Here is a 27,103-nt window from a genome sequence, read left to right on the forward strand (position 1 = left end):
TTTGTGACCTTACGATAATTTCTTTAGATTTTGACAGGTATGAAAAGAACGATAATTCCATCCTTTGTCGTTTGGTTAGGGAACATTATATTCTCATGAAGACTGCTCTTTTGAGTGGAATGGTAAATAGATGTAGGACCACTTAATAAGTCCCAAGATTTGAGTATGCAAAATGTTTTTCTTTGACCATGGTCAAGTGATGCCCTTAGCATCTCAGAAAGATGCATGTCTTGTTTAGATTCATTTTTGTCTCGCCCACCGGAGGTGAAGGCGAGACTAAGGGATCCAAATGGCGTCCGTCCGTCGTCCGTCCGTCGTCCGTCACAAATGTTAAAGTTTACCTGCAAGACTCTCTTATGATGCATAACTTGGCAACTGTTACAGCAATGGCAGCCACACTTGAGTGATAGAAGCACTAGGGGTATCTTCATGTTATGGTGTTGTCAGAGGTCATGTGATGATGTCAAAGGTCATTTGAGGTCATATATTAGAGAGTATGTGCAAGACTCTCTTTTCTATATTAAAGTTTACCTGCAAGACTCTCTTTTGACAAATAACTTCACATAAGTTGCTTGGATTACAACCTAACTTGGGTCATAGATGCACTGGGGGTACCTTCATGTTATGGTGCCGTTGGAGGTCACAGGATAAGGTCAAAGGTCATTTGAGGTCATACGTTAAAGTTTACTTGCAAGACTCTCTTATCACATGTAACTCGACACATGTTGCTACAATGGCAATCAAACTTGGGTGATGGATGCACTAGGGGTACCTTCATGTTATGGTGCCGTAAGAGGTCACATGATAAGGTCAAAGGTCATTTGAGGTCATACGTTAAAGTTTGCTTGCAAGACTCTTATCACACGTAACTCAGCACATGTTGCTACAATGGCAATCAAACTTGGGTGATGGTAGATGTCTCTTGGGAAGTTGAAGGTAACCACAAGGTCAAAGGTTACAGACAGGGGTCAACGAACTTTTAGGGCCCAATGTTAAGTTTTTAGGGCGCATTTCGTTTATGGCTCATAACTTTTGATCCCTATGTCCGTTTGTGACCAAACTTGGACGGTAGATGTCCCTTGGGGAGTTAAAGGTCATCACAAGGTCAAAGGTCACAGAAAGGGGTCAACAAATTTTTAGGGCCCAATGTTAAGTTTTTATGGCGCGTTTCGATTATGGCTCATTACTTTTGATCCCTTTGTCCGTTTGTGACCAAACTTGGATGGTAAATGTCCCTTAGGGTGTTGAAGGTCACCACAAGGTCAAAGGTCATAAGCAGGTCAATTAACTTCTGGGAGTTATAAAATATATTAATTCCTTGTACGCGAATGGGCGAGACACAATTTGGCCATTGCCTTGTTGACATCCGCAGAGATTTATGACCTATGATTCCTCTCCGTTTCTCCTTTCCGCAGTACATGGTGATATGATGGGCCACAGTATTGACAACGGCCTCAAGAGCAGTGCTAAGACCAAGAAGACCAAATCGGAGGAGAGCAAGACGAAAGGGAGCAGTGGTGCCGGCGGAGGGGTTGCCGTGGGGATGGACGACGACAGGGGGGACACCCCGGTCGGAGGACCGCAGTCCAAGAAGGGAGACGCCGCCGGGGCCAACGCAGCTTCAAAGAATAAAAAGAGGTTTAAGTATGTCCATGTTGTTTGCGCAAAAGTAGCGAAGTTCTTAGAGTTGGCGGTCTTTTCAGACTCTTGATTCTTGTCTTCCTCCAAAATCTTCTCTTTAAAGAGATGGAGGACAAAAATAAAATGGCAGCATATACAGCTAACTTGCGTAAAATCAGAATTTGTGAAGTAACTGTATGAAAACAAAAATGAAAAAAACTGTATCAAAATTATTGTTCCTTAATATATATATTGTTTTTTATATATAATATATAACAACTTAAGAATAACATTGGGATTGGGATAGTGTATTTTCAGAAATCTGATTAAAAAAAAAAAATAACCATAGAATTGCAGGAAACATTTAAAGGTAGCTCCCTTCATTCAACCGAGAAAAAAAAAGATTTGCCCCACCCCCAAAAAAGCCCCCTCCCCCTCCATCTCAAAGCAAGTTATGTTCCCCCCACGCTAAAGGAGGGAAGAGGTAAGGTCTACTCATAACGGCTTGACAAAGTCCACTGTTGTGTAGCTTACAGCTCATACAGGGAGGCAGTATACTTCCCAATCTCTGCCATTTTACGTCTAATTTACGAAGATACCCGTGGAGGGAAATTTGTCTGAGGAGATGCAGACATTCCAAGATGCTTGTGGCAGTGCGGGACGGAAAAGCCGCACAATGCTCGACCTGTGCTTCGTCACCGTAAGAGCATCGAGCGGTTTTCATTTTCATAACGAGACAGTCGTCTTCCTTTCAGCGATGTGAACGTGGTTGTTAGGGAAAGATGACATGGCTAAATCGTGAGCAAGCGTGACTGTCAAAAGAATAGAAAGAAGGCTCGCAAAATGTAATTAGCTGAGAAAACATTCATGTAGGTGCTCGACGGAACACCACGAAGTGAAGCACCGGAGGAGAGTCGGCTTAACCAAGTTGTCAGGAGAGGCTCAAAGTTCTGACAACTTTTGTATCGGGTGTCGCGGCCAATTTAACGTCTTCCAGCGTGATCCGAGGCGGAAGTGAGTTTCATGTTAACCTTTACGCTGCCTCGTTGATGGCAGTTTGCCTTTTCAAAGAGCTGAACGGTTGGTGCTCTGTTCCACCGGTAGTCTCGATATTATAGCTGAAACCAAACCAAAGGGAAAAGACTGCCAGAACTCTGTTTGGCAAGAAAATATTTTTCGTCTCCAATAGTTACTGATTAGCAATGAGAGGTTATTTGTTCCATTCTCTTCATTCGTTTGTTCGTTTCCTTTTGGGAGGGATATATTGTTTGTAGAAATGAAAATAATAATAAGCAGTACCAAGTAAAAGAGAGCAAAAAACCACACCTTTTTCATTTCATTTTCTCTAGTGTTGAATTTGACTCACTATACCTTTTTTTTTTTTTGAGCGGTGATGGCAGAGGAGAGTGAATTTTAGGCCGTCTCAAAATTTCCAAACGTCCTCGCAGGAAGTAGACACTCGAAAAGGAGGCTTGACAGTGGGTACTGTAGGGTTGAAGTCAGGATGAGCAGACCTCTGGTGCGTTGGATGTCACAGCCAAACCATGGCATGTGCAAAGTTGGTTAGGAATCATCTGGTTTAGGGTAAACTATTGTGTCACCTCACGCTCTGTATTGCAAATTTCCACTGCAAAGCTGGAAGACAAAAACCAGACGCCTTATATACAAACTCGACCCAGCTGCTAAGGGACAAAATCCTGTCATTTTTTTGTCGTCATGATTTGATAGAATCTTACATCTGAAGACTTGTTTGAACATGCGTTTTGGTCTGGATGACATTCCGCCCCACGTGGGTTTGACAAGGCTGCATTCCCAGAGTGGAGGGCTTAAGGGAGGGGGAACGTAGCACTCCACTATGTTGTCCCTGCACCCCCCTTGCTGTAATCCCGTCTAATTACCCAGCTATTGGCCCTGCTCAATCCCGGAGTTTCCTCCACCGAGACGGAGATGAGAGGAAGTGGCGGGGATTATGGGTATTTCCCCTCCAAGCTAATCCAAGCACCCTCAGTCGAGATAATTGGGGAGTCGCGCAGACGTTTTAGGGGTGGGGCGGGGATGGGGGTTACCAGGGGATAGGGGAAGTCTTCTGACTGACAAGTGTTGAAGACGTGCTCGGTGGAGGGGTGAACTTTTGGCCTTGTCTGTGCACAACTCATGCTTGGATTTGAACTTCCGATTCGCTCCCCCTCCATCCCCCCTTGTCGTACAAAGAGGGTGTATGCTCAAGGTTGGGGTTACGGTGAAGATGATTTTGTGAATTAGCCAATTAAGCGCGGGCCATCGCTCGCATTAAATCATTAGCGCCTAGCTTCTAGGGTTGACACGGAGAGATTCAGTTTTCTTCGTGCTTAAAAAAAGGGAGATTGGCATGTAAATGCGCGACGGGCAAATCCATGGCAGGATATACACGAAGGACTCTTTATGACAGTGAATTTGGAGACGTGCTTTGGTAACTTGTCTCTATGCTCTGGAGAAGTTGTGTCACAACAGATATTAGATTTTCAGTAGGAGGTCATGCGGGGAATAAGCAATTTTTTGTTTCCCCCAAGTATTCCAAACAACATCCCAAATTACTTGAAAGTGCATTTGAATTATGCACTTAACCGAGTGAACGACATAAGCCACAGTCTCCTTTCTGCTCAAATAAAGGAAAATCAGGAGTCCTTCATCATTTTCACTACCGTGGCTCACCATACAATAAGCCGTGCGCGATGTACTGGAATTTAAAAAAAAAAAAAAAAAAATCCTGTTACAAAGTCAGTTAAAAAAGTGGCAGATGATTCATTGTATAAAATCAGAAGCAGTTTAGAGTGCATGGCTCAAGCGCTGTAGCCTTGATATTAAAAGGGTATTGAGGTGTTCAAATATTCTTGAATGATAATGAAATTGCATTTTACCCTCTTCATATATGTACTGTTATCCGTGAGTGACACGTGCATGAGCTTTTTGTAATGCATATTAAAGTACTACCATATGTTTATTATGTCGATGAAAACATAGATTTAATCATCATTACAGCAATGCATTGACTCCACCCTCTTGATACAGTATTCTTTGCCTAGCTGTTTTTATTCAGATATGCTATTTGCTTAAATAGATTCACTGTCAGATTTAGACTGCTGCAGTATACAAAAACTTTCAGAATTCAATCAAAATGTAGCAGCTTCTTTCCTGATGATGCATAAACTTTGGTCTCCTTTTTTTTTGTCAAAGTAGATTAATATATTTTTTACTGTATTCTGCTTGATAAAAGTAAACAAGCAATGTTTTAACTTGAATTCTGTTGTCAAAATTGTGTAGTGGGCACATTTGCGAGTGGCCAACCATACCCTGGACTAGATAAATATGTCAGTTTTACAGGGTCTATACGTGGAATATGATGCAGATATGAATAATATTGTTTATCTTACATACTATATACTCTTGTCCACCCCCTCCTCTGCTATATAATATACACACTTTCACTTTGTACACACACTATCTCTTCCTCTCTGGCTATTGCATCTGTCTTTCTAGCTATCTCTCTAAAAAGTTTTATTTATCTCTCTGTATATATCCATCCCTGTATCTGCATGTATTTCTGTTTGTCATACATCTATATTTCTGATTCCGTCCATTATTTTCTTATTCGTTTCCTTTGCCTCTGCCCTAGAATGGTGCAAGAGGCATTATTCCTATTTCCCTTCATATATTCCTGACCTGGATATATATATATCCATTCATATCTACATCTGTCATACAATACCATGAATTCATCAATCTCTCATGAAATACTGACATATATTACTGGTCTCCTGTGTTCAAGTTACAGTGGCTACATATTCACAGTATTCATATATTATACAGTTATATTCTGCTATTTCCCATTCACTCTACATTTCTTCCTCTGCGCTTTCTATAGACATGATGTCATTGTATCACTGCTCATCTTTGCTTTTTTCTCACTTTATCATTTGCCCCTTGCAAGATACTTTCAAGAGGACCTGTCCAGTCTTGAGATAATATTCTTGCAGTGATTCGTTAACGTTCTATGCAGTAAAATATGTTTGATATTTTGTCTATCCACCTATTCAAAAATGACTTCACCTATATACGATGTACAACTAAACCCACTTTGTCTCATCCAACCCAGACACGATTCGAGGGGAAGTCTAGGGATAGGCGATCAGCACTCGGGTGGTGGCAAAAATCTCATGATCGGTCCTCCCGGCGGCGACTTAGAATCAGCAAAGTTAGTAAAAAAAAAATGAGCCCAAAAAGCACATTTTTTTCTCTTACTCCACCTTTTTTTCAAAGCTGAAAACATGTTTCCTTATTTTTCATTGTTTTATTTGTTTTTTCCCCCATGTAGGAAGTTTGAAGCATGAACATGATCATCGATTTTAACACCCAAACCATTTGTTAAACAGGGACTAACAGACTGCCGGTGTATTGTGTGTTTTGGTTGTTGACTTTTTGTTTTGTTTTTTTATTTTATGCCATTCTCTTATAGTGTATGGGTTTTTGTTTTTGTTTTTTGTTTTTTCATTTTGCACTTCAGCTCTCAAGCTCAATTACTTCATGAACACCTTTTGGTTGACTTTGATTGCACAAAAAAATAGTTTGATCATTATCATTACGATTGGAGGAGATTCTTGCAGGATAATTGGCCCAATTGTACAGTTGAAAGATGAGGGCACAATGTAGCAAAGATGGAGATGAAGAGATGAGGGAATAGATTGGCCTTTATAGCATTTCTCTTGAAAGAACAAATTGAGAAACCCTTTCAAACTGACTTACACAAGCAAAGTCAAACTCTATAAAGTTTTTGTGTATCTCTTTTTCATATTGTAAATACTTTTCTTGGGGGGGGGGGTTAGAGCTTATCTAGCTAGGAAAGATATTTGATAGTTGATTTGTGAACTCTCGCACACTTCCTCGTGTTCAAAGGTGACAGAGTTATCGCGGTTTACGCCCTTGACCACGCATGGTCAGAGTAAAGACCCTTTTGCCCTTGAAACAGCGACGAATAGCTAATTCAATGGGTGTTACGCATAGACATGGGCAGAGGTGAAGAAGAAGGGGAAAAAAACAACAACAACAAATAAACCATCAGGAACCCACAGGAAGGAAGAGAAGGAAGAAAGAGACTTTTTGCAGGGTGTCCTGTACCAGGCCAGACCTGGTTTTGTTTTCAGAGGGGATAGTGTATGTCATTTCCGTACCTGGAGATTGTTGGAGCCGATGGTGTGTTAGGAGCCACTGCGGCTGCAAATAAGATTTTAATTTATCCCACTAACACTATCATGTGATGTAATGATATTATTCTTCCCTGAATTCTCTCTCACCCTCTCTGTCCGACTCCCTCTTGCTCTCTTTCCTAATGAAAAAATAGAAGACTAAATCACTGTAGCAGTGACGGAACCCCCAATGAGAAGAACATAATGTGAAAATTGATTTTTCATGTCAGATTTTTGCCCACCCCGAGTTGCTTGTAATGATGATTACATCCACGAGGTCGGATATTTGTCGTATCTTGAAAACGGATCAGAGGAGCCTGTCCGCAAACAGCGATGTAAAAACGATATTCACGCTTACGGCAAATTCGGGCAAGTCGTGTTGACGTATCCACTGATAGGGGGTTGTGGCTTTGATGTGAGGCAAGATCCAATGACAGCATTAGGGATGTTACAATTTACACATCCTAGAAGACCGAGGTACACTCTTTTCATCAGATAACGAACGCTCCAATCATGCCGTGCTTGAATTTATTGCTCACGCGGGGACGTACTGAGGCAGATGAGGTGACGAAGGAGAAAACAACAACACACCTTGAAATAAATGGAAAAATGAGTAGGCGTAAGTTGAAGCAGGGCATGACATACACATGTGTAAGCATTGACCCGGGGCCACGTAACATTAATGTCAGGCCGCCGAACTTCCAAACAGGCCATCTTTTTTGGTGGTCCGATCAGGCAACCAGGAATCAAAATGGATTGTTATGTTTCCTTATATATTGGGCCACTACATTTCTTTTTTCAGACGACCACAATTTCAAATTAAAATGTTTTTGGTGACCCTAACAGGCCACCTGAGGAAAAAAAAATGTATCAAGCTCTGGTTACAGGCTCTGTCTTTTTCTCTGTTTGATATCCCAGTTGGGTGACTTATAGTAGGACTGGTTACATCTTTGATGTCGATGTGATGTGGATATTTTTGCTGATAACCTAACAAAGCATGTAGGGAAAGCCTTGATCTCCCCAGGATATTAAAACTCTCTAAAGACTCTGAAAAGCATCACTTAATGTTTCCATGGCAATGGAGGGAGAGGAATACCAGAACATTTTGTTTCTCTTCTCTCCCCTCTTGTTTTTGTTTTGTTTGTTTTTTCTCCCCAGTCATCCTTATTTGTTGTTTTTGTTGTTGTTGTTGTTTTGTCGTTCTTGTTGCACTTCTCGGCGTGGGAGAGATCTCGTTCATTGCACTTTTCGAAGCCTGGTTTCGCTGGGCGGTAGATTGCCGTCGCAGCTCATAGCCTGAATCATTAATGTGCTCCTCTTCGGCTCCGGCCACTCGGGAGGAGAACGAATCAGAGATGATATGAAGAGTATGAGGGCACGGAGTGAGGATGGGTGGGGGGGGGGGGGGGGGGGGGGGAGGGGGAGATAACTAGCCAAACAGGCAGACTCGGCTAGCCAGAGTAGAAGGCCTATAACACTGCAAGCTGTTCTTCACACCTCCACATATAGCCACAATTATTTTCTATCAACACCGTCGTACAGTGACATCAACCTGCAATGCCTATGTCAGTGTTTCCTAGGAAGTCTTTATGTTCTTGTTTTCTACTCCACACTTTCTTCTCTTCGCTGGTAGACGGGTAGACCGTAGTGAGATATCTTGGGTGGAGGAGCTCTTTTGATGCTCGCAACATTTTCGAGTTCCAATTACATCTCTGGATGAGGGAAAATGGGGTGTATGCACTCCCAGGGCCCACGAAGCATCCCACCTAAATTGTTTTTACCGATGCTGTCGTCAGCAACACAAGGAGACACATGACTCCACCATGCCTTGTAATGAATGAATGCTCTTACCTGCCTTTTAGCTTTTACATTTACCATTGGGATGAGGAAAAGAAAAGGAAATTTTTAGTTTGTCGTGAACAAATTAGTAAGTGATCATATGAACAATTAGTGAGTGATCATATGTGTGTCTGATCCATGGCAGACAGCTAAGTAGCTAAAACATTAAAGGCTCAATCTAGAAAGGCAGTGCTGAAATAATATCTGCACATTAATGACACAGAAATTTTGTAAGGTGTAACAATTTGGTGTTTGTATTTTAAGGTCAAGTCTTAATGGCTTCATATTTAACCCGATACTTGTGCTAACCTTAATTTTCTACACGACTTTCATCAGCAACATCACTTCATCACTGAGACATGTTCATTTTCTTTGATTTGTCACATTAATTTTGTTTGACTTGTCTTTAACACTTGCCTTTGATCTCTCTTTAACACTTTTCTTGGGGAAATTGATGCAAGTGCACATGTTTCACACATTCTGTGGTAATCAATTTCTCCCTCTGAGGGATGGAATCTGTATATCATATTTTAGAGAAGACATGTTAATTTTATTCATAGAATATCTTGCAGAAAGTAGTAATTTCTATTTTAGAGTAATATAGAATACTGTGAAAGTGGACATTTTCTTGCGAGTGTTTTTGCACTTGGTAGGATACGATGAATCTTGCATGTTTTGATTCTGTGGAATAAAAGCATTGCATAGTGCTACTTAAAATAAACAAAAATGTTAGTGCTCATACATTTATTTTTGTGCTAGTTTCTGGTCATGCAAAATGCGCAAAAATTTCTACACCGCTAAAATTTCCACTTTGACAGTAATGTTAGAAGCTGATGTTATAAATGTTACTCATTCAGATGGTTTAACTGTTCTCCATCTCTCTATCTCGTCTCTCCCCACAGCACCAGCGATGACGAGGGCCTCTCGCCCGAGCAGAAGCAGGTGAAAGAGAAGGAGCGTCGCCACGCCAACAACGCCCGGGAGCGCATCCGGGTGCGGGACATCAACGAGGCGTTCAAGGAGCTGGGGAGGATGTGCCAGCTGCACATGAAGTCTGACAAGGCACAGACCAAGCTTACCATCCTCCACTCCGCCGTCTCAGTCATCACCACGTTAGAGCACCAAGTCAGAGGTGGGCCGGACATTGTTTTTTCCCATCATCCCCATCTTCCCCCGTCACATTTTTTTTTTTTTTTTTTTAAATGATGGTACAGTATTGGTGGAGATGAAAATTGGGCTTTAACTTTTTTGCGAGATACAAAGAAAACACTTATGAAATAGTACAGAGCATACCATTTTAAGAGGAATTCAAAGTTTATTTGATGAAAATTGGGTTTGGAATAGCTGAAACATCCAAAAACAAAGTAAAACAAAATGATCGTAATAAAATGTGGGTCCCACACTTTATTAGGATCACTCTGTTTCGGATATCTCAGCCATTCCAAAATCAATTTTCATCCAATAAACGTTGAAATCCTCATGGAATTACATGCTCTTTCATATTTCATAAGAGGTTTCTCACTATCTCACCAAAAAATGATAAAAAGTTAAGTCTCAACCAAAACTATACGATCCCTTTAAATCCCCACATCCCCACAACTCTCTCATATCATGAGGATAGGCATACAGTAGGCATACAGGCCAACTTCGATTATCTGGCCCTCTGTTATCCGAACTGCTCCCGACGCCTCCAAAGCAGTGAAAACACCAAAACAAAAAAAGTGATTTCAATCACAATCATAACTCCTGCAAAACTCACGCAATGAACCTATGATCTTTCCCACAGAAATATGTTATGAATTTTACAATAGAACATGTCGATTTCATGACTATAGTTTCAAGGCCAGCAAAAATTACACTACTGTTGAGGTGTACACTGCCTACCTAGCTACCGCCAGGTTAGCAGCCACATAGGGTACATAGACATTGTTTCTACCATATCATCCTAAAACCCTAATCCGGACTGATGCGGGTCCCAACATGACTGGATAATGGAGGTTGGACTGTATTTGGTTGGTAGAGCAAAGTGGCCAAGTCTTTCTGATTCTGCAGGAGGGTCCCTGAAAAATTACAGGTCTCTTAACCCTAAAAAGACTGGGGGGGGGGGGGGGGGGGGGGGGGGGGGCCTAAAAGGCCCCCCCCCCTCAACATTTCGCGCGATTACTCAGCAACACGCAATGCTCTCGCCGCGATGCTCTATGACTTTTTTCTTTCGAGTTTCCCGCACATTTTGACACCAAATTTGTGACGCCCGGGGGTACGGTTCTGAAGTTACATAACTTTTTGTACATGCACGTTAGACCGAAAATGGCTCAAAAATGTGATTTTGTGTGCAAAGTCAATACAAATTGAGTTTTATCACATGGTTCATATAAATATGCTTATTTTTACTCTCAATGGCTAAAATCAATTTGTTTTAGTAGTATTATGCTTCAAAAAGGGTCTGCCAAAAATTTTGCTGAAAAAAACAACAAAAACGAAAGGTAAAAAAAACAAAGAAATACATAAGAAATTCATAAAACAATAAAATAAATAAATTGATTTTGATACCAAATTTTTTTTCAAGGACGTTTGCTAAGAATGCCACAAAGAATATCTCCACCAAAAATGAGCACTTTTGGAGCTTTGTTTACTGATTTAGATCAAAAAGTCTGATTTCTCGCATGAATTAGCATAATTAATCAAAATAAAATAAAAGAAGACTTTTTTGGAAAATTTAGATATACGATCTTGTAGATTACATTGCACACTACCATTGTGCAAATTTCCGTGGCGATCGCGCGATCCACGGCCGAGATCTTAAGGGGGGGCCCTTTAGGCCCCCCCCCCCCCCCCCAGTCTTTCGAGCTACCAAAATAGCCCAGTCTTTTTAGGGTTAAGAGTCCGCCAAAAAGAATCTAGATGCGTGCCTGTTTTTGGACTCCGCCAAAAAGAATCTAGAAGCCTCCCTGATTTTAGAATTACTTTTGCCTAATTTGATGGGTGTAAGGCTCCAGTATCTTCCTGATTGCTTGATGGAACCTGCCTGACTTTGGTGTGTCAGTGTTGGCAGCCCCAGTAGAAAAGCAGAAGGCCATTGATTTCGTGGAATTTATAAAGTTTTAACACCCTTTTGCCCTTTTCTGGATGATGATATCCTCTGTATTTGTCTGAGTCAGATGCCACACTCATTTACTGGTGTCTTTTTGCCATAAAGGACAGACATTGGTTCTTTTACATTTACACCTGTGATTGCTTAACCTCAAGCTTGCATCCACTCTTACTTATCGTATATTCTTCTAACTTTCTCTCTCTCCTCTCTCTGCTCTCCGTCCAGTGGTATACCTGATGAATTCCAGACTTGGTTGCATTCTTTTTCTCTTCACTGTTTTCCTCATATCAATCCTTAATCCTTTGTTCTCAACAATGGAGATGACTCAAAAACTGTTAAGAACAAGTGGGCTTTACTTCACTCTGCACCGTCTTCATTATTTGGGAGGAGGCGATGTTACAGATCTAAAATTAACATTACTGTAAAAGTGGAAATTTTTTAAATTGTTTAAATTTTCTGCGCATTCGTGCAACTAGAAACTTGCGCGAAAATAAAAGCACGCAAATATTTTTGCTTGCAATATGTTCCAGTAGTTGATGTTTTGATTCCGCGGAATTAAAAACATGCGAAACTCTCTTACCTGGCCGATCGCAAAAAATTAGTCACGCGAAAATATCCACTTTTACAGTACTTGATAGTACTGCCAGTCGTTTGAGTCCACTGATCAAATGTACTTAGGGTTGTATATAAATGGAAGGCACTTATAGATTTCCCTGATTTATCCTAGATTTTTGTTGTGGGGCATCTCACAAACTCAAAGTGACAGGGAAAAGAAAGTAACAGGAAACATGACAACTGCTGTTGGTTGGATGGTTGGTTTATTTGTTTGTTTGTTCATTTGTTTTATACTTGCTTATTCATTTATTTATTTTACTCATTCATTCATTCATTCATTCACTTGTCTGTCTGTCTGTCCGTTCGTTCATTCATTCGTTCATTCGTTCGTTTGTTCATTCATTCATTCATTCATTCATTCAAGAAAGTGAACATGGTAGTCACATTCAGAGCCCAGGGGCTTTCCCAAATGGGCTGAGTTGTCTTTGTTCTGAGAGTCGAGTTTGTCTTTAACCCATTGAGGACGGATTGACTTTGCTATAACACGCATTTCCCGTAGACACTTGGCCCAGTATACTCAGGACTCGTCCTCAACGGGTTTAACGTTATACCTGTGAATGCCATTTTCGTAAGAATGAAGGAAAGAAACTTTGTTGGATCATATTTAGCTATTATTTTTCTTCACGTTTTTATGCAAAATGTATTATGGCAGATGAATCAGTACCTCGAGAGACATGTTTACATTCGCTCATTTCTCTCAATATTTTTATCCCCCCTACTGCAGAGCGCAACTTGAATCCCAAAGCAGCGTGCCTTAAGCGGCGGGAGGAGGAGAAAGTGGAAGAGCTGCCCAACCGGGGTGCCCTGGGCGGACCGGGTCCCTCCGATCCACTGGTATCACAGTCAGGAATAGCAGGTAGGTGAGTCTCCCGTTGTCTCCCGCCGCTGCACCTCCTTTACCCTCCCCCCCCTTTTTTTCCCCTGGTTACATCTTTTCCAGTAGAATGGGATGTCTTCTGAACCTCCCCCACTCCCTTCTCTATTTTTTACCATGTCTTCTTATTCTGTCTTTGTCATTATAAGATGATATTTCAAGCATTTCAAAAATTATTGATGTGTCAGTAATGGAGCAATTCTTGTGAGAATGGTTTTACATATTTCACAGTTAATTTTCCAATTTTTTTTTTCCCTGCAAAAATGTGCGTGGTGAAAATTACACATGCATTTCTGTGCTGCCTTTATTTGCACCATTAAAATTAATTGGAAAACTTCTTTCTATTTGAGCAGTGTTCAGCCTTTTAGTAGTCTAATACCCTTCCAATCGTGCGCCTAGCTGTCCTAAATGTTCTAGTTGCCACAGGCTGTGATATGGTGGCCTTACTCAAATGTACATTGTATGGTTGTTCCTACCCATACATCTATTGAGGTTGTCCCTAAACATGATATTATTATCCCTACACATGATATTTTGTCCCTACGCATGAGTTTATTGTCCATACACATGATATTGTTCCTAATTGTTGTCCCTATGCAGTATATTGTTGTCCCTACACATGACATTGTTGTCCCTACACATGATGTTGTTGTCCCTACAAATGAGGCAGTTGTCTTCCCAGTGTGTGGTTGTCCCTATCCATGGTGAGGTTGCCCCACCCATGATATGGCCGTGCTACTTCGTGTTACAAAGTATTTCAGGGTGTTTGCACGAATCCCCAAATTGCTTATGACAAACATACTTCATATGTTCCCTGGGGAGATTTGTGGGCAGATTATGAGGACGTCATTCCAGCGTATGTTGATATGAGTTTGCATATTGCCTTTACATTTTAGTAAAGACATCGCAAAAATCAAGCTCAATCTCAAATTTCCATAATTTGTTTCCTGTAACATTTCGAAATATAAACATAGATAATTCATATTCAGGTGGCGGAAGGAATTATTCAATTTAGTTTTGGTGATTAAAATCAGCCTGGTAATACTTTTTTATTTCTCTTGTCAATGGCCGAGAGGGATTTCTTGTCGGCCGGTAAATCCTGGCCTATCATTTGGGATATTTTTCTGCAGAGAAGGGGTAGAAGAATGCCAGTGGCAATTATCGCTAAGCCCTGCACCGATGAACACTTAGTCCGCTAGCAGGCTGTGACAGTGGAGGAAACTACACCCTCTCGTGGTCGGGTCCAATTGCCCCACGTCGATTCCCGGAGGTGCTCAGACCCGAGTCACTCTGGCTGGGCGTCAGCGCTGAACCCAGCGGACCTGCCCACGAAAATGTCGTATCGGGGCAGCAGAAGTGACAAACGAACTCTGATGTTCGCTCATTTCCTCGTTGTCGTGGCCCTGAAATCGCTGAAACCCAACACCGCATCCCCAAAGTCGCGAGCTGACATCTTGGGGAAGAGGCGAATGCACGCTCCTAATCACGTAGCATGTCAGCATTCACAAATGAGTCAGTCCCGATTAGATTCAGAATTGGCGGTAAGATGTCAATTCAGACGCTGGCTGAGACTCCTGGCTGGTGGGGATAGGAAAAGGAAGGGGAAAAGTTATCAAACAAGTTTAAAATGACTTCTCTCTTTTTCTCTTATACGTTTGGTCTGACAGCAGAGAGAAGTGGGGGCAAAAGGGTCATGAAGTTCAGTTGTCAGTCTGTCAGTGTTTCGTGGATTTAGCAGTGTCCTTCAAAAAATGTTCCACATTTTTGCTAATACCATATTCCTCTAGTTGCATGTGAATGCAGACTGTCAAGTGTTTCAAGCAACATTCATATTTTATACCAAATTTCATCCATGCAAAGTCATTTCATGCATTACATGATGCAGTATTTCCTGATGAAAATTGCAGAATGCGACAAGAACAAGCATCATTATCTCTGTTCGAATGAGAACTATTCTTCATCAATGCCTATGGATCAGAAAAGGTTGTGTTGCCCCCACGCATCATTGTTACGTCATCATCTAAGATTCTCATCAATTACACTTGATAATCCTACCTCGATCGTAGCAGACGTAATTTTCTCACCTCTTCTTCAGCTGTTTCTTCCTTTTTTATCTATCCCTCCATCTTCATTTTGTATCTCTCTCCTTTCCACTCCTCTATCCTTCCATCTTTCCACTCCTCTATCCTTCCATCTTTCCACTCCTCTATCCTTCCATCTTTCCTCTCTCCTATCCTTCCATCTTTCCACTCCTCTATCCTTCCATCTTTCCTCTCTCCTATCCTTCCATCTTTCCGTCTGCTCTCAGTTCTTCTCTCCCTCTCTCAACCAAGAGACCAGCTAGTTTGTTGCCAATCTGCCTTTGCCCTGTTCAACCTTCCGGAGTTGCAATGCCCCAGCTGCCGAAGAGCACGAATAAATGTTCTTTTGTCCACTGTCTCTGTTTGGATGTTTTGGAGGGGTGGATATGCTAAAGTGAGAGAATTCGGCGGTGGGTTATCCCCGAGGGAACCGCCCACTTTCTACACCGAGGTTTTCATGGGGAAAAAAAAGAAAGAACCACAACCTGAAATAAAAACAGTAACGACACTTCACAAGGCAGCAGATGCAATCAAACAAATACACCAAGGTTGTTGGATCGTTGCCAGCTTGCAGGGAGTTGATTCAAACTCTGCATTGGCAGGTTCTAACGGTCGTCAGTCAAGGTGCATACTTGTTAACGGTTTTGTTTTCACCAGAGAAGGGTTTGCTGTACCAGCAGATGAATCCACGTATTTGATGCAACCTTTTTTTAAAAAACCTTGCATGGAAAATGGTATTAATCAGTAAGAAATGTGATGTGTGGTTCAGTATTTCTATTTTCAGTTTTTACAACCCATTCACTACTTTAAGTATTTGATGTCATGAGTGTGGGGTTTCACGAATGTTGCAATGAACGTATTAGTGATGATTATTATTCCAGACATATTTGTTATCATGGTCATTTTGTGTATTTATTCATCTTCTTACAGAGAAATTGATACATAAATGTAAGAAAAGAAATAAGGAAATATTAGGAGTGGTACTTAAAGGTGTTTAAGATGTGAATTGATACAGGAAAAAATGAATTGTCATTGTAATAAAAAAAAAATGCCTTTGGATCCCCAAACCTTGTAAGAACGGTAGATGCTTATACAAATGAATTACAATTGTCGCTTACAAAAGTGTGCAGAAGGAAAGCCAAGAACTGTGTCTCAGGGTTGTCGTAAAATGTTTGAAGACAAAATTTTATTAGCTGTGCTTCTCAGACACTTTTACATTTTGTCACCCCTCTAACCCCCCTGCAGGCAATAACCTACATGGACGAGGGATGCAGTCTTGCCTGGGCCAGCCCACGGGCCCACCGGGCGCCTACTCCAGCCACCTGTATGACAGCTCCATGGGAGCCGGACATCCACATCAGACCACCCTGGGCTCGCTGGGGCCCGGGGGACACATGTCGGCGGGCATGGACATGAATCCCTCTCACTCCCCGATGACCGGCGGGGACCACATAGGCAAGGGTCTGTCGCACCTCTCCCACGCGACCGGGCAGCCCGTCGAACCGCTCACGCCGGAGGAAAACGACAGTATTTCTGTACAGTAGTGGGCCCGTGGCCCGTGACACTTGAAAACCCAGGGCACCAGTCTGCAGTAAGTGGAGGACCCAGCCCTCCCCCATGTTCAATCTCATGGCATATTTGAGCACGGATTTGAGGCGTTGTTCGATACGAAAGCGCATCTCACCGCCTGACTAAGACTTGAGTGAAGATTTGCACAAGGGCTCGGACGCTAGATTTTTGGAAGCTCCTTGGAGCTGGCCACTGTGAAGTTGTCCATGATGTCTCGATGAGGATCTGTTTTTTCCTCCAACGACTGCTCCGAGTATCGCTAGCCCCGTGTCGTCAGACGTAGGTGTATCCTGGTCATGCAGCTTCATCGAAAAGTCTATTAGTATATATGCCTGTAATGTACAGTGATGATGATGATGATGGTTAAAAAAAAGACAAAGTGACAATGATGACGATTTGATTGGATACATTTCTTCTATATTTGTGCAGGAGATACAATTTTCTATGACATATTAATACTTTTCTCTCTCTCTCTCTCTCGCTGTATCCCTGATTAATATTATTGTAAAGTATTGACTTGTTAAAGTGAATATGTGATTTTTGACGAATGATTTCTTTTCTTCTTTTCTGTATTTCTCAAGTGATGGTGAAACCTTGTTTTGAAATGATTTCTCATTGAGTGGGTAGAGCAGATGCTTGGTGAAGGATATTTTTGCATTTTAGGACATGAAACCTTTTGTTTTTCAGTTGGTACTAACTCAGAACATTTACCAACCGGCATAAAAAAACATTATGTGTGCAGATATTATTTTGTCGAATCTTTTGTTCTTGTATGTCATGGAGAAGAAGGAAAAAAAATGAACATTGAGAAGTACGTTTGTCATCATACCTTGTTAACCATTGTAAAGATGTAAAAAGTTACCAAGGCTTAAGAAAAAAATTGACTTAATACAAGGTGAAGTGACGATAGATTTATACATGTCCCAAGGTTTTCCATGGGCCAGTTGTATTATTTCTTGTAAAATAATTCTTCTCTTTTTTGTCTGGGTCAGCACATTTTTATATTAAGTGTTTCACTGCACAACAGTAGTATTTGTTATTTAATTATTTTTCTCCTTTTCTAGCCCGTCCTCTTTCTATTCTTCACCCCCCCCCCCCCTCCCTCCCACGTCACCCTGATCTTCCTTGTCATATATTTCACTTGTTCTGGTGCTCATTATTTTCTGCGCTACTCGTACAACTGTAGTATCCTTCCAATTGTCACTGTCTGGGCTCTGTGTTAGAAGTTCTTTAAAGGCAGAATTCAAGTCCACATTAAGATGTGAGTATTCCTTTCTGACGGTATTACAGTGTATGTTATCAGTAGTAAAAAAAATAAAAGAAGAAGGTGCAATGCTTTTTTTTTCCCAGCAAGTACAGTACCGTTCATTCAGGTTATCTATAATCGTTAACAATGCAGTCACTTCAAATTTTTACCTGTTAGCACTGGTACTGTGTCCTTGCGTCGTTCATTCTCGTCTTCGTCACGCTTTCATTGGGTGGTCCAAGACTTTCTGTCACTGCTTAAACAAAACTGCCATCACGTTGAAGCGTTTCGCTGGCTAAAGTAGTAACTTGGCACGGTGATGTTTCTTCAGTGATATACCTCCGTCATCTACCTGCCAATATTTTGCATTAAATTTTTCGATGGTTTTTTTTTTGAAGTGCCAAGAATAAAATCTCTCGTCGATCTGGGCAGATGCTGCCAGGTCTCCCTAATTCTGCGGAAAACTTCCTCAAATACGTCGATATCTCTTCATGACCCGACAAGAGAGAATATGAAAGCCTCCCTGGTTTGGGAATCATTTCTGCCCACTGGATAGTACACGTCACACTCAAGTATCCCCCTAATTGGTCTTCGGAATCTCCCTGATTTTGTCACGGGGGAAAGTTGGCTGTCGTGCCCGGGAATCATTGTGAGGCGGAGTTCTGTCGCGATGGGAAATATCCCTCGCTCTCATCTGAAACAAGGTTTTATTTTCGTAGATATTTCCCAGTACTGCTTTGTTGTCAAGCATAATGAACATCTAACTTGGCAAAAAGGAAAGAAAACCAAAATAGATTAATGGGTGAAATTGTACCAAGATGTTTGGATGATAATAAAGAGAGGACAGGGTGGCAGTGTGCACAGAAAGGTTTGAGAGGGTGGAGTTTAAAACCGAATGCACTCAGAGTTGTCAGATTTATTCCATTTGACTTTTGAAGAAGATGAAACAGCTGCAGTTTAGCAGCCTATGAAGATCAGATTAAACTTGGTTTACTCGTCCTCACCATGCCAAAATTTTTGATTTCGCTTCTGCGAGGAAAACAGCGACAAATAGTAAAATGCAGTTAAAATCGTACAATGTGCATGTCGAGTTGGTGATATGATTTTGTATGAAATCCTCTTTTGCACTAAAGTAATTCAATCATGTCTGTGGAATAAGGAAGTGAATTATTTAACTGGTCCCTAAGCTGCTCAAAATGCGTAGTTTATTCAAGTGAGTTGAATCAGGAAATTGCAGTGTTTTTTAAGGTCACCTTGATATTTGACTTCGTATCTGCCTTTGATAGATAGACAACAGAGCAAGCAACAACAACAACAACAACAAATGACCCTTTACTTGTGCCGTTTTACTGCCTTTTAGAAATTCAAGGTCTACTTACTGCTTGGACATGGTCGTAGCATTACAAGTGCTGTCAGTAAAGAGTCAAGTGTTAGAGGAGAGATGGTATGTACGTGTAGATAGCCCTAGGTTTCTTATGTACCAAATGCCACAGGTTTACACAGAGGAGTTGTTCAAAATTTATGTTTGTTTGAGACTGATTACATTTTTTTTTTTTTTTTTTTTGGTCGTTGTTGTGTTCTACTTTATTACTTCTGTGTGTTGTTCAAACTTTCTTTCAAGACTCATTCCATCATTTGTAAATTTGTAGTTGTGTCTGAAATAAGGCCAACAGCAAGCAAGGTGAATGCTGTAGATTTCTTTTTTTCTTTTTTTTTTTGGGGGGGGGGGGTCATTTTGGCTAAATGAAATTGGGTTTTATTTCAGATTAGTGGTCACAAACTCGCGCTGTTATTTAAATACAGATAACAAAGAGTCTTTTTTCTTTTTTTTTTAATTCACCTCTTTCTGTGAAAAACAAAAAATGCAAAATGTGAGTCCCACTCTCCATAAAATGGAATAATTTGCTTACATTTTTTTTTTTTTTTTGTCAATAGATGTAATCTCAGAATAAAAGAAAAAGATTTTCCATACCTTTGAGGTGGTTGAACACTGAAAAGTGTCAGAGAGAAGCAGAAATTTTGAAGTTGTTGCATAATGGAATGAGACAGGTCAATTGTGAATTGAATATGTGCAATTGATTTTATGCTTCTTGCGCTGATATCTATTTTCACTGAATTCTATGGTTTCGCATTTGTCCCACTTTTTTTTTTTCCTGTAAAAATTAGTTTCGGTAGTCTTATCAGAAGATGTGGTCATGTTCCGTTGGAAAATGAAGGATGTTGGTTCTTACTTTGTATCAACATTTATGTAGAGGGGGTGAACACTAATATGATTGCAGGAAAATTCACAAGGAAGACAATGGAATTTCTGTCCTGATTTTAATGAAACAAAAAACAAAAATCACTTTGCACAGGAGAGATGTAGGTAATTTTGGACATTCTGAAAGTTTGGATTTGTTTTTTCTCTGACTCGGAGAAAATAACGGGAAATTCTAATGTTATGCATTGCTAGATTTGTTTGTTTCTTTCTTTTTAGGAACAGTGAGATGGGGTAGAAAAAAAAAATGTAGCATTATTAGAATGATCACAATGAAGTAACAGACAGTGTATTTTGCCTTTATTAGAGGTATACAATTTCTCAAGACAGATTTCTCCAAATTCCACTCATATCTTATCTGAGGACACCAAAATATTGTGCATGTGTTTCTCTCATTATGAAGGATATGTTTAAGTAACTTATGAGAAGTTACAGTTTTGCGCTTAAAGGAAAACTGGTTTGTAAGCCGCTGCTTTGGATTTGGCAAATACATTGCTGATTACATATGAATGAGACTCATAACGGTTGATTAAACTTTTTTTTTCTTTTTTTTTATAGAGATAACAATTGTACCAATTGACCTTTACTTCACGATCAAGTTAAAATGTGAACCAAATTGAATTCTGCATTGCCAAAGTTACAAAGTAATGATGCTTTGTGAAAAATTAAACTGTCCCATCCATGACTTTCCTTGGATTTGTGACATCATTTAATAAAGCACACACACACACAACAAAACATGACTCTGATGCAATGGTAGTGCTTACTTTTTAGGTCAGTTGACGCATGAGACATCTCTGAAAAAAAAGAAAGAAAGTTTTATTTGAAGCTTTTGATTTCCTGTCGTTTATCCATCAGCTGAAAAAAAAAAATGTGTGCATTTTTGTTTCTACTTCCCATACGGTAGTGCTAAGACACACAAGGAATGATATTCGAGTCATGATTTATGTGAGCTGAATTTGACTTGTCATGAATTTGCATTTTAAATGACCTATTTCAGAATCATATTTATGATGGGTCCCAATAAATGAACTTCCCCATTTTATTAAAGAGAATGTGTACAGAAACTGTCATATTCTCGTACGAGTCATTTCGATGTATGCTTTCTCTAAATCCTTTCTCTTCCACATACTGTGTGATAAGAAAGAGGATATCATTCCTCTGAAAGTACAGTGTAAATGGTAAATTAGTGTGTGCACATCTCCAACTCCAGATTTCTTAATTTCCTAACTTTGACAAGAACGCAGTGATCCCGTTGCTTTCAAAATCATTTAGTTATATAGTTCAGAAAGTGTGATAATTTACATTGTATTTGTACAAAGCTTCTTGTGTATGTTTTGAACACCGGAAAACATGAGTTACATACCTCTGCTAAATTGCCCTTTAAGGCACCAACTTAACCATCTCTTGATATGAAATGCCCAGTGTCATCAAATTTCCTTGTGCTGTTTTTACAAGCAGAGTTGCGTCATACATTTTAATCCTTGAAGCTCTTCTTTGATTCGATGAGGAAAGAAAATGGAAGTCGTTGGCAGAAGGGAGTTTGCACCACTCCCATAATGAGCATTCACCCCTGGATGGCTTGCATCAGATTTCCTAACGGTACAAAACTGTCTCTTGATCATCACGGTTTGTGATGGCAAAATCTCCCCAAGTGATTGGGGATAATTTATTTATTAACAGGCTAAGTTAAGAGATAGGCACAAATCTCGCTTTTTTAGTGTCGTTTCTTTCTTTCTCTCTTTTTTAAACTTTCTTGCTCTACGAAAAGAGGAGAGATTCTTGTGAATGTGTAGAAAGTGTTCTTTCTCCTTATGATGTGTATTTTTTTCAGCTCTCTTCAAGTTGACTCTTGTTGATTTGTTTGTTTCTTTTTTTAATTGAGAAAAGAAAAAATTGCAATGGGACTGACCTCTGAACTCTGACCTTTTTTCAGAGATTGAGCCCGCATCACCTGACATGTATAGAAAGGTTAATTTTATATCGTATTTCAGTACGCTCTGACGAGGATGAATATATAGTGAAGCAGGACCTTGTAAGAAGCAATGGGGTACTTGGTGTATTTTTGTTCTTGTTAATATGTAGACTAGATATTTTTAGAATTTCTTCCTTTGTTCTTATTTTCTTTTTCTTTTTTAAATGGTGGTATATCCGTTAATGTGATACATGTATTATGTGCTTTCGACTGTTCCAAGTTTTCTCCAGTTCTTTTCATGGACACAATATTTCTTTCAGAGGTAAGAAGAGGTCATAGGTCACTTATGTAATCTCAGTTCATAATTCATAAGTGTTCTAAATGGTTACTGAGGGGAAGGTTTTCTGGAATATGCCTGGGTATTGAGAACAGATGAATCAAGTTAAAACTACTCAGGCAATATTCAGATTAAGCTTGCTGAAACAATTATGTTCCCCTTGATCACAACTCAGAGCTCATTAGTGAGTTCTATGTACAAGGGGAAAAAAATGGCCTTCGAATTTCAACTTTGAAAAGGATAATTGTGAGAAAATTTGTGATGTTTCTTAATGGGCGATCAGTGTGTCTCAACACAACTCGTACTAATGTCGCACAAGGAATGCAGAAAGCAATGTGTAATTTAGGTAAAATTTGCCAAAAACCTATATGTCACTCATTTTCTTGGACATGTGTATGAAGAAATGATACGAAGAAAGAATGTTGCTAAAATCCAGAAAGATTGTTGGCTGTTTATGAAAATCAGACAAAAAATAAATAAATAAATAAAATAAAGCAAGCTAAATGTCACCACAGCGTCACCATCCCTGAGCTGGTTAGATGTTGTCTGAGTGTTTCTAAACAAAACAAGTTTTAATTATTATTTACCTCAATCAAACAGGCTTAGCTGTGGCTCAGTACTTAACAACTGCCCAGTTTGCACTATGCTGCTTATGTACTCCTTCCGTTTTCCGTGGAGAAAATGTTTTGTTTTGTTGGTGGTTTTTTTTTGCATATTTTTTTTTTGTGTTCTGTTGTAGGAATATAAGATCCATTCTCAACACGCTCGAGTGTGCACTTGGCGAGACAGAAATGACAACATTTGATTGGTTGTATTTTTTGTAACAAAGGGTATGTACCTTAGCATCATTGGAAAGTGTGTACCTTTCGGTCAGTCTCTTCTTCTATCTCTCCCACAGGGAAAACTTAGTTTGCGATTTTTGTTCCATTTTTTTTCCCCCCTCCCTCTCTCTTTCGTTGTAGTTGGACACAAACAAAGAGTAAATCTGTCAAAGTTTCGTTTCAGCCCAGCATCTTTCAAATGTACATATGCTTCTCGTTTAGGAAATAAAATGTGCCATCTCTTTATACCTACCCTGAATCTCAGGTTGAACTGGTTCTTTGTTTCATGTTGTTTATGTTAAAAACAACAACAACAACAACAACAACAGCAACAACAACAGCAACAACAAAGAGAAACAAATGAGAGAGAGAACAAAGAAAGAATGAGAGGGTGAGCTTTCAGCATACTATACAGCATGTATGAATTAGCGGGTCACATCAGTTTTACTGTTTCCATTTCTCAGTTGTCAATGGAAATGTGAACATTGGGTCCTCGTCATGGACATGGACCCTGGAATGTGCTGAAACGATCTGTCCACTCATTTTCACCACATCGCCTAAATTTGTGTTGATAATGCAAACAGTTTATTTTGGAGCAAAGGAGAAGGAGCAAAGAGATTCAAGAAAGAGAGAGGTATTAGAGGGGAAAACAGTATAAGAGAGCATATGTAATATATATATATATATATATATATATATATATATATATATATATATATATATATATATATATATATAATTATAAGTAGAATGAGTCTCAAATAGGCCATCTGTAGATCCAACAAGAAGGTTTTTTTTCACAAAATTTTCAACCCACCTCGGGCCTTCGTCAGTCTAGTGTTAGGAACACTACACTGACGAAGGCTCGAGGCGGGTTGAGAATTTTGTGAATAAAAACCTTGTTGGATCTAACGATGGCGTATTTGAGACTCATTCTTCTTATAATTATAACAATCGAAGTCCAACACATGGAAAATTCCAAGATGAACATTATATATATATATAATACTCCATAAGCTGTTATTTTCGCAAGGGTTTAACTTTCACGAATTTCGGGAATCACACATGGGCCACGAATTTAACAACATGCGAAAATGTCACCGTGCGCTAAGGTAAAAGCGCTTATGAAGATCTCTGCATCAATTCGCGAAAACAACATCTCGCGAAAATGTCTGTGATCCCCTCATTCGCGAAAATATCTGTACACGAAAATAACAGCGTATACAGTAATACAATAGAGAAAGAGAGAGTAAGTCGTAGTCCACATGTTGGTACAATAATATCAAAAACTGAACAGAGCTCAACTCAAGAATTGTGTCATGCTGTCTATACCAACAGTTTATTTCAAGAAAATGCAAATTTTGGGGCTCTATGCCCTTTAAGTGATTTTGATTCTGTGGGCAGGGAGCCTGAAAATTTGTGTTTTTCAAATAAACAGTTGGTATTGATAGCATGATACATTTCTGGAGTTCTGTTCTATTCATGGTGTATGTATAAATATATATACATATATATATATGTATATATATACAATATATATATATATATATATATATATATATATATATATATATATATATATATATATATATATATGTATATATATATAATACATGTATACATATATGTATGTATACACATATATATAAACATACAGACACAGAATTTATTCATGTTTATATAGATTGGTAGATGGATTGATGGACAGATGCGAATATAGGTATGTGTTATGCTGAATGCTATGCAGTGAAATTTTCCAGAAACCTGGAAACTGCAAAATAAGCATTCAACCTTCTACCATTTAGATCTTATGAACAGATGACACAAATCATACACTGTCCACTGCGACAAAATTCCACCGCAAGATTGAAAATGGTGATCCCTACAAAGACAGACATCAGATTCATGAAAATGTAGCCACGGTTTTCACTATGGGTGAACCCACAAACCCAATGATAATAGTAATGATAATGATGATGATGATGATAATGATAATAATGATAATGATAATAATGATGATGATGATGATGATGATGATGATGATGATTATAACAATAATGATAATAACAATAACAACAATAATAATAACAACAACAACATACTGTGTTTATGACCAACTTGTAAGTGCTTTGCAGAGAAGTAAACATATAAATTGGCTACAGGTACAAGTTCACTGTAATCTATAAATTACCTAATCAATATTTTTCTTCAAAAAAGTGGTTCTTGAGTTCGTTTTGCAAAATAATATCAATGGATGTATATTGAATATGAGTAGAGAGGTTCCAGAGAAGGGGGGGGGGGGGGGGGGGGGGTCACAAATGGAAAAAAATGTGATCACCCAAATGGAAGATTTGCAAATCCACCAATAAAAATCAGTTACTGCCTTTCAAAACATAATGGGAGAATGCAGAGCATTATGTCTACTGGCTAAATTTGCCCACAAGGTGGCGCTGTCATCTTTGCTAGTTGGCAACCAAAATAGGCCTGCTACAAAAGTAGCTGCCAAGAGCTATACTGACATATGCACTTGTATTCTCCCACAGATACAGGGCTGCCGACACTGCAAGAATCACTGTTTCAGTGTCATGGAAAGATTCCAGAAAGTATCATGGGCCAAACAGATACATAGAAAATACTTTTGACACACTAAACACCTGTAGATACACACACACGCATCAAACAAAAGATTCTCTTCAAACTTCATGGGGGAAAACAGCCTGAAGCAGATAAACAAAATGATTTTGCACGGCATCTTGGCTGATTTTAAAAAGGCATGATTTTAATGAAAATAAAGTTCCACAGATTTCAGACAATTTTGTATGAAATTCTATATATTTATATCACATACATCATGGTCCTGTTAATAATGACAGTCAAAAAACACACATACATTGCCAAACATCAACATGGACAAGCTATACTGACTGCTTCATCTCAATTTCAGTGCAGAATTGAGTGTACTTCACTTTGTACAGCATGTAATGACTCAGAACCGTGCCAAAAAGATTTATAGTCCGAGGCAATACCCAAATAATTGTTGAAAAAAGAATTGAAAATGAAGATTTGAGACTTTACACTAATAAACAAATGCATATCACATAAAAACATATTAAGAATGTAACACTGAGGTAGTCAATGTTGACCATAGACTTAATACGCAGGTCACCAGGACAAGAGGTTAATGTAGCACACAAAGGCTTAAATATTAAATTAGTAGTCAATTTGAATATGTCATGAAATTGCTTTTATAAAGTGTGTCTGAAATTTTGCCTACAGCTTTAGCTATGTGAAATGGAAAGTACAGTAAAAATCCCAGAGTTTTTGTATGCTCTGTAAATACTTTGTCCTTATGCATTCTATAATCACAAATCTACAAAGCATATTAGGTTATTATTCATTTAGTACTGCTGTGTTGAGACATACAAATTATGTGGTACATTAACTACATAAACGTTTTAACTTGTAATTGTTGTTGCTGTTTATTAGGACCTCAAAGAGTGAATTCATAGAGTTGTCATGATCTAGCTCTCAAGGCTGTTGACAACCCTACACAGGTATTTACAGACCCACTAGCATGGGGAAACAAGAGTGGTCCAATCGCATTGATCTGCATTTCGCT

The 27,103-nt window shown here is 39.4% G+C and overlaps 1 protein-coding gene across 1 annotated transcript in view; it reads left to right on the plus strand.

Moving 5' to 3' along the window:
- LOC139722814 (uncharacterized) overlaps positions 1-17,894 on the plus strand; it is a 56,792-nt gene extending 38,898 nt beyond the window's left edge. The window contains exons 5-9 of the mRNA XM_071634109.1: positions 1,416-1,644; positions 5,753-5,851; positions 9,581-9,810; positions 13,109-13,240; positions 16,585-17,894. Of these exons, the coding sequence (XP_071490210.1) occupies positions 1,416-1,644; positions 5,753-5,851; positions 9,581-9,810; positions 13,109-13,240; positions 16,585-16,883 (989 nt within the window). The 3' untranslated portion in view covers positions 16,884-17,894. The remainder of the gene's footprint in view (positions 1-1,415; positions 1,645-5,752; positions 5,852-9,580; positions 9,811-13,108; positions 13,241-16,584) is intronic.
- Positions 17,895-27,103: the final 9,209 nt, after the last annotated feature.

The sequence above is a fragment of the Diadema antillarum genome, unplaced genomic scaffold, assembly GCF_040938485.1.
Source record: "Diadema antillarum isolate AM-2024a unplaced genomic scaffold, OU_Dant_1.0 scf00000172, whole genome shotgun sequence".
In the NCBI taxonomy this organism is placed as follows: Eukaryota; Metazoa; Echinodermata; class Echinoidea; order Diadematoida; family Diadematidae; genus Diadema; species Diadema antillarum.